Source organism: Trichosurus vulpecula, chromosome 1, assembly GCF_011100635.1.
Source record: "Trichosurus vulpecula isolate mTriVul1 chromosome 1, mTriVul1.pri, whole genome shotgun sequence".
Classification (NCBI taxonomy): Eukaryota; Metazoa; Chordata; class Mammalia; order Diprotodontia; family Phalangeridae; genus Trichosurus; species Trichosurus vulpecula.
The window spans coordinates 77,715,476-77,727,774 of NC_050573.1; the positions used below are offsets into that span (position 1 = coordinate 77,715,476).

The 12,299-nt window shown below is 52.1% G+C and overlaps 1 protein-coding gene across 2 annotated transcripts; it reads left to right on the top strand.

Annotated features, from left to right (window-relative positions):
* The first annotated feature begins 235 nt into the window (after positions 1-235).
* S1PR2 (sphingosine-1-phosphate receptor 2) lies at positions 236-8,998 on the top strand. Of its 2 annotated transcripts, none has more exons than XM_036750648.1 (2): positions 236-287; positions 6,422-8,998. In XM_036750648.1, the coding sequence occupies exon 2, from the start codon at positions 6,522-6,524 to the stop codon at positions 7,572-7,574; it is 1,053 nt and encodes a 350-aa protein (XP_036606543.1). In that variant the 5' UTR covers positions 236-287; positions 6,422-6,521; the 3' UTR covers positions 7,575-8,998. The 2 variants fall into 2 exon arrangements, with proteins under 2 accessions (XP_036606543.1, XP_036606553.1); XM_036750658.1 differs by lacking the exon at positions 236-287 and adding an exon at positions 600-729.
* Positions 8,999-12,299: the final 3,301 nt, after the last annotated feature.

Here is a 12,299-nt window from a genome sequence, read left to right on the forward strand (position 1 = left end):
CAAAGAATGTCCACTTAAGTGGGCACTTGGAGGGTTGGGGGAGGAGGGGAAGGATACTCTTTTTCTCTGGCTCAGAGTGCTTGGGCCAGGTTAGAGCCCTGGCTCCGACTGGGAGAGTAACAAGGGACAATGTCCCTTGAACTGCCTTGGAAAGGTTAGCAGTGACACCCTAGACTAGGGCCAGAATGAAGTCATAGTTCTCTCTCTCTCTGCCCCCCTCCACCCAGATTGCCACCGCTTGGGAAGAAAGGGAATGTGCTATGAAGGTAGCTGCTCCAATTTCTCAGGTATGTTCTTTTGTGCCTCCCCCCCAACAACTCCTCTTCCTCTAACCAATCTCTACCCCACCCCCATATCCTAGCGGTCTTTCTCTCTCCTACTGCCCCTTCCCCGGCCTCCCTCCCACCTCTTCAGAGGCGAGGGGCTCAGCCACATCTGGAAGACATTGGCTGTGGCGGAGCAGCGTCCGGAAAACAGAAAAGGGGGAAGGGCTCAGGGAGGAGCGAGCTGGCTGCAGAGGCGGTGGCTCTCCCCGCCCCACGACCCAGGCACAGCCGGGCGGACTGGGGAGCCCCAGCCCGAGCTGCGGCCGCTGTGGGAGCGCAAGAGGGAAACGGAACACTCAGGCTGGGCGCTTGGGCCGGCCCGGTCCGGCCTAGGGGCTCGCATCCGCCGCGGGAGGGAGGCGGTTCCAGAGGCAGAGGCAGAGCCCGGCCCGGGAGGAGCCAGGTGAGCGTGCGGCGCGCGGGAGATTGTCATTGTGAAAGAGGAGTGAGGCAGTAGCACGCTCCCAGTGGACCCTGCTCCGGCTACCTCCCCAGGCCCTCAGCTCGGATTGCGCGGGTCCCAGTCCCATTGGGGCCAGTGGGATCTAGGGAGGGGGGGAACCTGTGGCCGAATGAGGGCGCGTGCACACATAGATTTCCCCCTTCCTTCTCCTTGGCCCACAGCCCGGTCGCACGAAAAGGGGGCTTTCCTCCTCTTTTCGTCTAGGGCTTTCCCCCTCCCTACTCCCCAGCATAACGCGCCCTTTGAGGATCCTAGAGGGAAATTCTGTGCCCACTTCTCTTATCCGAGGGTGGAGACCTCCTCGTCCTCTGAAGCCCCTCTACTCTTCTATCTAGCCCCCTCCTCGCATCTCTTCTCCCCTCCTTTTCCCTCCTCTCGGATGGCAGGAAGTCTGCACGGAGGCGGAGGCAGAGGCGGAATCTGTACTTTCATAGTGCACGGAATGGGGGCGGGGATGGGGCTTCTGGGGACCTGGGCGATGTCAGACGGGACTGGGCTGAGGAACTCCCGCACTCCGGGTTCCGGTCGTAGCTCCCACTCCGGTGGTTTGCCAAAGAGGTTCGGCGGGAGGTAATGGTCCTCTGAGGTCCACCGAACTGAGGAACAGCGGGCTAGGCAACTTTCCCAGAAACAGGGGTGTCTGTCCGGTTGATTCTCGGCTCCCTTTGCTGTCTGCTGCCTCAGTTTCCTTCCCCTTTCCCGGAATCGCGGGGCATACTTCGGAAGGGAAAACGAGAACCACATGGAATCAAAGAAGCTTTGCCAAGAACCTCCGGGGACGCGCGCGTGTCACTGAGGGTGTCTCGGCGTGTGTTTGTCCCTGGCTCCCTGCGTGGCCCCCATGGACCCGAGACTGACTCACAGCAGTGGCGGCGGGGACTTTCCCAAGGGGCTTATGACCTTCAGATGTTCCTCGGGCACGGGCCCACGACGCAACCCTATGGAAGTGGTCCCGAGTGGAATTGGCCTTTGGAAATTGGTCTCTACCAAGAATCCTTAGGATATCCTTAGGTCTCAGCCCTGGGTCTGCTCCCCAGTCTTTGTCTGGGCGACTCTTAGGAGTTTGTCTAGTCTCTATTTCCCCTTCCCCCTTCCCTATCTTTATGGAAGAACTTTCCCTGAAACAGACACATCGCCACTTCCCCTCCATCCTCCTGGTTCCGCCCCCTCCTTCCTTCTTCCCCTCCTTCCCTCACTCTCCCACCCCACCCCGGCGCTGCCCCCCCCCCCGCCCCCAGACCTAGAATTGTTGGGCTCTGGGGAAAGTGAACCCGGCTGCTAGGTTTGTCATATTGAAGCGGGGGAAGGGGAATATTTGGGCTTCAGGCGGCAGCCGCCCCCATGGGGAAAACTTGAGTCCGACGCCTGGAACAAGAGCAAGGGCCTGAGCTAGAGCCGGAGGAGAACCCAAGGCTAAAAGGCCACAACCTCGGAGATAAGCGGGGCGGCCCGGTGCGGATACCGAGCATTCCAGGGGCGCGATAAGGCATTAGTGAGGGCGTGGGCCGTCGTCACCATGGAGATGCACTCAGATTTAGCTGGGGGATTGTGGACCGAAAAGAGAACAGCGACTCTGTTCCCTTACACCACCCCACTTCTCCCCGCGACCCTCAGATACTAAGCATAGATAGGCAGATTCGGCTCCGAATACGCAGCCTGAAAGCTGTACTGGTCCTAGAGGGTTTCTCGTAGTCGACCTCGAGCTGGCTCCTGCCTAGGTACTCTGGGAACCAGAGAATAGCGTCTGCATCCGGAGAGGGAGATAAGAATCTCTCCTTGTCTTAATGGGCATTTCCCAGTGGCGCCTCCTAATGCACTGAGCCTGGAGTTGGATGTGCTGTGCGGCAGGTGCTCTGGCCAGTCCCTTTGGCTGTATACGTCGGCCCAGAGCAGGAAGGGCCCCCTCCGGAATTACGATGTGTTTATAACAGTCTGAGGTATCCACTTGACTTGGGTTTGTGGAGCTGATGTGGGTCGAGGGAAGAAGGGAGGTATGACTACCTATCCCTCACTGCTCTCTCGCATAGGCGGTCTATTGGAACCCGAACGCAGACCGAGCAGTTTAGGCCTCTCTCTTCTCATCCCATCTCCCTAGGCCACTCTAGCTCTGTCCTGCTGGCCCCTCATTCCATTTCGGGTCTGGCTATTTCCGGAGCCAGCTCTGGAAAGATTTTAACTCTTGCGAAGCCGAGTTAAGCATGGCTCTGGGCAAGGGGGGAGCTGGGGCTGGGGAAAGGTCTATAGCTTGAGTCTGACTCAATTGTGGGTCTCAGGCTAAGCCCAGGTCAATTCCTTTGCCTGCATTTGCCTGACTCTCCTCCTCCTCCTGCATACCTGAGGGTCTCAACTCTAGCACAGAGAATTCTACTGAGTCTGGTGGCAAGGAGGAGTGGTACTGACTCGACGATGTTTCTTCTATAAGATTGGGAAGTGGAGATACATCGGGCCAGCTCCTCAGTTTACCCATCTGTGACTCCTTTGCTTCCTAGGTCTCCTATTCTGAGAGACCCTGAAGCTGATGAACTCACTTCCGGAGTGGTCCAGACCAACAGTGGGGGTGTGGGAACTGGCAGTAGATGGCCAGGGCTGTTTAGGGCAGGCCTGGCCTTCCTACATGTATAACTGCACAGTTGTCTGGGAGCAGGAAAGAGGAGGAATCTACTGATCCATTAACAGATGATTTTTTTTTCCTTCTGAAATCAATCTTTGGACCTCCAGAGCCCTGGAAAGTGGCTAGCTATGGTCATATGCAAGTTGTAGGGGCTGTGGCCTCTCCCTTTCTTATCACCCTTCACTTTGAAACTGAAACAAAACTTGTAGGTTCTGGGAACTTCAGCAGTTCCAGTCCAGTCCATTACACCTGGGAGGAGAGAAATAATCCAATGATTTTAAAAGCAAGCAATGGGAGTGAGTGTTCAAAGAGGTAGAACTTTTATTGGTCATTAGTGAGCCCACATAGGGAGTGGATCTGAGAAAGCTGCGGTCCTAGAAGGTTAGGTTGCCCATTTGGGCTTTGGTTCTTTTAGTCAATGTCTCAATTCCATCCAACCCAGAGGTCTAAAATTGGCATTAATTCACTCCTCAAAGGAAATCTAGAGTTTTCTGTTTGCCTTATTAATATAGCCATAGGATCAGTCTGAGGATTCAAAGGGTTGCTGTCACCAGCTGGACTTAGTGTGCACCAATAAGTTTTCTGGAGAAGGAAATAGTCAAGCAGTACACCTCTCTGGCTGGGGAATAGCTCCAAAGATGAACTGGTTCCTTTGTGGGCCTTTTCCCATAGCTTTAGGCTAAGCATTTAAGTCCTGTCCTGGGCTGAGGGGCCTAGGCTCCAGCAAAGTTCAGCCTCTGGTTGAACTCCATCTGGCAGAGGGTTTCCTGGAGCCCAAGGTTGAGTTCTAGAAACAAGGGGCCTCTGTCAGCTGAGCTGGGCAGGGCCACAGTCCAGGGAGGGAGACAGACAAATCCTCCTCTGTTTCCAAACCAGGACTGATGCCCTCTCTCCTGCCTCAGATTTCCCCCCTCCTTACCCCAGGCAGTAGAGAACCAGGCCAAGAGCCAAAGAAACCATGTGTGGCTGGACCCTCAGTCTTGGGGATGTCTTGCTCCTGAGGCTGGAGGAGTCTCAGTTCAATGGCTTCCTAGGAAGACTCAGACAGCAGCACTAGTGAGAAGGTACAGGGACCCACACAAGGTGAAGTCCCAGTCCCAGAGGTAGGTATTATCTCTCAAGACCATTGCTGTGGTTTCAGGACAGTGAGGCTGGCTGTGGGAAAAGGCTCTGTTAGTTTACCTGAGGAAGGGAAGGCATCAGCTCCTCTTTCTTGTTATGATGGAGTTTGGAGAAGTTGGTAGTTGCCTCTCCAACACTTTCCCCCACCCCATAAGAGGAGGCCCTAGGGTCATAGAGTAGAGCCTCCTGAGATGAGAGGAGTTGAGTGGTGGGGGTGGGGACAAGGGCGGGATACTGTTGCACTCCTATATGGGAGAGGCTGGTCTGACCGGGAGCATAAAACTGGATGAACTGGGGAGCTTTCTCTGTGGAGAGACTCTCTTTCCCCACCCCTCTCCCCTTGCCCTGCACAACCTAGAAGAGGCCCCTTCTTGTTTTGAGTTGGGCCAGGAGATTCATAATATCTGTTTCTGCAAGAATGTGCCCATATATAGTCCCTGTCACACATCTCTCCTTCCCCATCTGAGCAATGTCTCCATTTACTGTGTTTGGAAGTTTCTCATTTGAAGGCTGCACATTCTCCCCAACTTCTTCTCATTCTCTAGTCTTCCCCTCTTTCTATGATCCTCCCTCATGCTGCCCATCCCCCTAGTGTTCTCTCCCTCATCAGTTCCCTGGACCGGATATCAGCCGAGCATGGGCTCCACCCCAATCCAGAGGCCTTGCACATCTGGAATATATCTCAGCACAGGGGTCCTCCCCCCTCCTGCCTATTCTCTTGGGACACCCTGTCTGAGCTCACCCTCTACCCCCACTCCCCCATCCCCGCCCCCATCCTGCTGATGACAAAGAGTTGTTTTTGAAAAAGAACTGTCTCTTCCCTGACTCAGCCCCTCATCCCCATCCCCCTAATGCACAAAACTGGACAAAGTGTATGTGTCCCTTTCTTAGATCAGAGTTGCCTTCTAAGGCCAGAGGGAAGTCTTTACCACTAGACTCCTTCAAGTTTGGGGGTGGAGCATCATCTTGAGCTTCATAGTAGTTCCATAGAGAGAAGGGCATGGATGAATTCAAGCTCTTGGCCTGGAGGGCCCAGTAAAACAGAGAGGGGTAGAATAACCTTTGAAAAGAACATGAGTAGCCATTTTAGGGTTCAGCTAGACTCTGACCTCTCTTCTGCCCATCTGGAATCATCCTGACCCTTATCATTTGGGCATTTAAGTTTATGGGGCTGTGGTCCCAACTGGGAAATGATGGGGAGCTGGCAACAAAGGTGACCAGGTAACAAGGGTGCTATTAGCTCAATATCACCCTCTCTCAGGAAGGTAAGGAGCATCATGGGTCATACTTCCAGTGTACAAAAGCCCAGACCTGGGCACTCCGGGAGGAGGGTAAAGAGAAAGAGCACACCTATAGAGAGCTCACAATTTGGGTGAGGAAACAGAGTTTGTCTGATAAAATTCCCAGAGCACACAAAGTAGCAAAAGACCGCACTTGTTGGTACTAATGGACTGGTACAAATCGAGTCTGTAGGTATTGAGGGAAGAGAGGAGGGGACTCAAGTATGGACTTCCTGGAAGGGCTGAATTTTGAACTAGGTTTTGATGGAAAGAGAACAGGTGGGAAGTGGTGATGAATAAAAGTTGGGGAGTGAATTAAGCAAGATGCACATTTGGGGAATACTGAAAATTTGTACCTAATTCTTTCTGATGCCACCCTGAATCTCTCAGACCACACTTGGACCATGAGGATCTACCCCTGATGATGGGCCACTGGGCAAAGTATCCAGGATTGAAGGCCACTGTTCCTGCCCCAGGGTTGGGGGGTGTAGCATGCCTACTCTCCAAACACAAGAATATGTCATCTATGACTTTGGGTGGGAGTAGAGATCAGCCCTTCCCCCCTCCCACCCCCAGTTCCCTCAGGGTTGGTGACTGATTTGTTTTTTCTTTTCCCTAGCTCTCACAACCCCATGGCCTCAAGTGGCTGCTGAGTCTCATCTGGCTTTTGGTGAGGGGTGGGGTGAGGGACAACACCCCACCCCACCTAGGGGCTGGTCATGGGCAGCCCTTATGAAGATTACCTGAATCCCAACAAAGTGTTTGAACACTACAACTTCACCAAGGAGACTCCCGTACCCCCAGACACGCCATCCCGCCAGGCAGCCTCAGCGTTCATTGTCCTGCTCTGCTGTGCCATCATCCTGGAGAACTTGCTTGTACTGGCTGCTGTTGTTCGGAATAGCAAGTTTCATTCAGCCATGTACTTGTTCCTGGGCAACTTGGCAGCCTCCGATCTGCTGGCTGGTATAGCTTTCATCGCCAATACCCTGTTGTCTGGCCCTCGAACGCTGCAGCTGACCCCTGTGCTCTGGTTTGTCCGAGAGGGCTCGGCCTTCATCACACTTTCTGCCTCAGTCTTCAGCCTGCTGGCCATTGCCATTGAGCGGCATGTAGCTATTGCAAAAGTGAAGGTGTATGGTAGTGACAAGAGCTGCCGGATGCTGCTGCTGATTGGGGCTTGCTGGGTCATCTCTCTGGCCCTGGGAGGTCTGCCCATCCTTGGTTGGAATTGCCTAGGTCAGCTGGATGCCTGCTCTACGGTGCTGCCACTCTATGCCAAGTCCTACATCCTCTTTGTGGTGACTGTCTTCACCGCCATCTTGCTGGCTATAGTTGCCCTCTACGTGCGCATCTACTGCGTAGTGCGTTCTAGCCACGCAGAGCTGGCAGGACCACATACCTTGGCACTGCTGAAGACAGTGACTATTGTGTTGGGCGTCTTCATTGTTTGCTGGCTGCCAGCCTTCATTGTACTCCTGCTGGACACCTCCTGCCCTGTCCGTGCCTGCCCTGTGCTCTACAAAGCCCACTACTTCTTTGCCTTTGCCACATTCAATTCACTGCTCAATCCTGTGATCTACACGTGGCGAAGTAGAGACCTTCGGCGGGAGGTGCTTCGGCCCCTGTGCTGCTGGGGGCCTCGAACCCGGCAGGGCCGAGGAGGGCCACCAGGGCGCTGCCTTCTGCCCTTTCGAAGCTCAAGCTCCCTGGAACGTGGCACCCAGATGCCCACATCACCTACATTCATGGAGGGAAACACAGTGGTGTGAAGGGCTTGTGTGTATGATTGTGGGGTGAGAAGGAGGTGCTAAAGGGCATATTGGTTACCAGAAGGGGGAATGATTCTTTGGGGCTAGGTCAGAGCCCACAATCTCTGGAAGGTTTTGAATGAGAGGTAGGACAAACTGCTCTTTCCCAAAGAGCCTGATGTAAGACTAGAGAGGTATGAGGGGCCAAGGTTGTTACCACTGCCACTCTAGACACCCCATCTTTTCCACCACCACCCCCTATACTTGTTCCTTTCCTTGTGTAAATATCTAATACCTTTAATTTCCACCTTTCCCTTCCAATTTCTGAAGGGTTCAGGGACTCCTCCCTCTCTGTCCTTCCAACTGTACAAGTCCACAGCTTCCCCAAATCTTGACAGCTGACAGTTATACCTCCTTCCCTTCCTCACCCTACCACATGCTGGGAAATCACAAGATGGGAAGGGGGAGGGCTGCCAAGCCCCATTCTTGGGCTTCTGTGGCTAAGTATGCTGTTGTGCGGTGGAGAATAAAGGGAGAAGACACTGAGGTCCCAAAGACTTGACTTGGAGGATTGGGGGAACAGGGAGGAGGCCAATCTGTTGAAGGCCTACCCCCAGGAGCCAGGTTCCCCTGGAGGTCTTCTCCTGTCACCTCCCCCCTCACTTGTTAGACCAGTTTGGGGAGTAGGGGAGTACTCCTGACATCCAATATTAGGGGTGAAAAAGCTGGGGTTAGCTCTTGTGGGGGATACATACTACTCTCTCACCATGGGATTTGGTCCTCCTTCTCCATCCCAGCTTTCCTCCCTACTTATTCATCCTTTTCTAGTCCCTACAAAGTATCATATCCCTTAGAACATGTGAGACCTTTAACTCTTGCAGACTGGCTTTGCCCAGTTCAAGTTAGATTGAATGGGAGTTGGAAGAATAAATGCCCTGGGGGCTGCAACCCCTCCCCAACACCCCAACTCTATAGAAAAAATCTAGAATCCTGTGGATGAAATGGAATCAAACGGTACAAATGACAATGTATATTTATGTCTGTGAGAATGCGAGTGCTTCTTTGTGTGTATGTGTGTCTCCATCCCCCCACCCCTTTGTTTTTTCTCAGTGACTTGTAGTTTGAATATTCCACATTTTTGTTTCTCTGGTCTTTGTTGAAGTAACCCAAGGGGAGAGGGAAACGGTTCTCTCCTTCCGGTCCTAACGCTTCTTGTGGAATGACTAGGAAGTCATTCCCATTGGGGGTGGGGGTGGGGCAGGGCTCTCACACGCTGCCTATTGTCCACTAATCGGGCAAAAGGGTCCTTAACAGGACTCTTGAGAGGAGACTTTTTGCCAAAGACAACTGCAATGAAGATAAGAAGAGGGGAGAGGAACAGACCCCATACTATGTATGCCTTTTTGGGAAATCCCACATGCCTCTCCCTTCCCTCAGCCCCTGACTTTGGGCTGATTAAAGGTTCAGTTTGACTTCTCTCAGCGTCTCCACTTTGAGCACTGTCTTCTGCTTGGGTCCTGTTGCTAAGGGTGGAATAAGACTGATACTCTAGGCTTTGAGGAGTAGGCCCCTCCACACACACATTCCCGGGTTATTGGCTGGGGGTGGGGTGGGGGTGGGGCTGTATGAGCTGGAGAGGCCACTCCAACCCCAGCTTGTCTTTCTTCTCAGCCTCCCTAGAGTAGTTGTCGACTTGTTGACTCGGCTGCCCTAGAAACCCTCCTCCCCTCTTGCTCCTGCCAGGCCCCTCCCCATACTCCAAAAACAGGATCTTGGTGGCTTTTAAGAACACGAGGTTAGTGACAGACCCACCCACAAGCTTGTCTTTTATTCTGGGTAGCGACCCCTCAGAGGAAACTGATTGTAATGATTTATTGATCCCCACTATTTACTGCTGTCCAGGGACTTTTCCATGTGGGAAAAGTTCCATGCAGGGCAGGAGAGCTGAATGGACACTCAAGAAAGTCAGGGACACCATATTCTCAGGAGACTGGTTGGATACACATTGAGCCACTCCCTGAAGAAACAGATTTCCTCCCCACCTCCCCCCATTAGCAGGGCATCCCTCTACCACAAAGGGTTTTACCCTCTTCAGGCCCAATAGAGGATTCTGAGAAAACTGAAGCACAGGGGTGGAACCACCTCCCTGCCAAGGACAGCTGAGAAGAACCCAGGTATCCAGGCCCCTAGCATCCTTTCCAGCCACCAACACAGGCTAGAATTTAGGCGGGGAAAGAAGAGTAGTGGTTTTCCACCCATCTACCACCACCACTATCACTACCATCACCACTCCCCCATCCTCTAAACCCCACAGAAAGGTAAAGGCTGCCAACTGCAGTCACAGAAAAGCTCCAGGTGTATGGCTGTAGTAAATGGCCCCTCAAGAACTCCTCCCCAGCCAGGCCTCCTTACTGGCTCCCAGGGAAACTTCCTTTTCTCCTTCCGTTTACACTGGGCATAGAGTGAGGCAGCTCCTAAGGGTGAACCATGGATTTCCTCTGAAAGAGTCCAGGACAGATGGGACAGAGGTTGGGATGAAGGTGAGAAGAATAACTAATTCTTCAGGACATAAATCCTTACTTCTCTGTTAACACTCAGCAAACATACAACCAAAGACACATAAGGAATGCTCTTAGAAATATATGGAAGGAGACAAACCCAAGAAAACACATACTTATTTCCATGTATACCTATATATAGGCACAGAAAAAAAGGAGACACAGTGTACTGCATACACACAGATACATTTAGAAAAAGAAAACCAATACATGTAGAAACAAAAAAAGCTGAGTTTCAGAAAGACACTCACAGTCCCTTCTTGGCCCAGCCACACACTCTTTCTAGACTAAATCCTCCCAGGGCCCCCTGGGAGGTCAGGAAGAATGAGAGCTTAGAGACAACTTTGTTTAGAAACTTGAGCTTTTGGCCAGAGGCATTGGGGAGCAGCTCCTCCAGTGGACACAACCAAGCTCAGCATTTGGGTGGGGTTATTGACATCTTGAGATGCTTGGTTGTGAAGGTTGGAAACCCACATTTTAAAAGGAGCCATTGAGTTCTGTAGTTCCCCTCTTTTTTGTGCCTCAATTTCCCCTTCCAGAATAGCAGCAATGTTGACCCAGCTCCCAGTGATGGAAAGCACTTTTGGGTCAATTTTCTTTAACCTGGAATTGCTCCATGGAGATGGAATGGTCCATTTCCTCCAATTTTCTGGAGGAAGGAGTAGCTCCCATATGCCCAGCCCAGAAAAAAAGTGGGGAGCTGAGCCTGGGTACAAAATGTTCTGGAGAAAGTCTGGGACCACACCTCATGTCATAGTTTGGGGATAGGTCAGGGAAGCTGATCCTATCCCTCACCCCTCCATATACACACCTCTCAAGCCTTCTCTGGGCCCCAGACAAGACTAGAATACCCAGTTCAGCAGGTAAGAGGGGGTATTCCACCTGGCTTTTTCTGCTGTATTTCAGTAACAGGCTCTTGGGGCATCAGTTTGTGCAAAACTCATCTCTACAGGTCTGTTGAGTCAGAGGTGTAGGAACAGGGTCAGGCAAAGACCAGAGGCAGACACCCTGAAGGCTGGCTTGTCTGGGTTCCCCCAGGTTCTGTGGGGCTGAGGAGAGGTGCCATCAGCCCTAGGCCCCTGGACTTGTTTACATTTACTGTCCTCTATCTTTGGGGGAGAGAGCTCAGTAAAGCTGTCGGTCCATGCGGGTGACTAACCCTCCTGCATTGTTGGTGACTCAGCTCCACTCGTCTTGGGGCTGACTGACCACTAGGTCACTGGTAATGTCCATTTCCTACTGTGTCTGACCTTGGTTTGGCTGAGACTCAGAGACTTGACTGTTCCGCTTCTGAACTCTGCCTCTACCCTTGGGAACACGGCAGGCGGTTGTAATTGGGAATAGGAAGCACTGTTCAGACTCAGGCTAGCTGAAGCCTTTTCTAGTCCTGCACATCTTTTCCACCCAGGCTAGGCAGGGACAATCTTTCCAAAGTTCACTCACTAAGAGCTTAGAATGCTAGACCGTTGGATAGTTTCCCCTACTTTCCCTTAGTGACCAAGAAGGGGTCGATCGTAGGATGGGAGGCCTCAGAGCTTTTTAAAGTATCTCAGAAAATGGGGGACAGCAATATTCTTGAGCTTAATAACACTCTGAGGACCCAGGTCAATCCTGCATTTCTTGGGGGGGGGCACATTTTATTTTGTCAATAGGCTTTCTTATAGGCCAGGTATCTTTCTCAATGACCACTTTCTCCTTAGTAATTTCAAGATGTCTTGGCCACAGGTTTAATAGGATGGGGGACGGTTAATCAGCGGCCATAAGATTTTGGGGTCTGCTGACTCTAGGGATTCAGCATTATCACATAGACAATAGGAACTAATGAATTGCATTGACTAAGGCAAACTCATCCAAACAGGAAAGGTTGATTGGCCATGTTGCCTCTGGTTGTCTCCTTTGTAAAATGAGGGGCTTGGATGAGAGGATCTCTAAGGTCTCTTCTAGCTCTGAGTCCTGAGAGCCTATGATGCTGACACTGACTGAATAAGGTAGGTTTATTGATGCTGAACAGACACTTACAGGTCAGGCTGACTGACACTGACTACTAGGCGGTAGTGGACAAGACAAAATGTTTGGTTGACAGGGGGAGTGACCATCAACACTGGGTGATCGTCTGGACAAAGACAGGCTGAGTAAAAGTAGTGATTGAGCAGACAGTCTGACTTCAGTCAAGGGTTAACAAGACTGA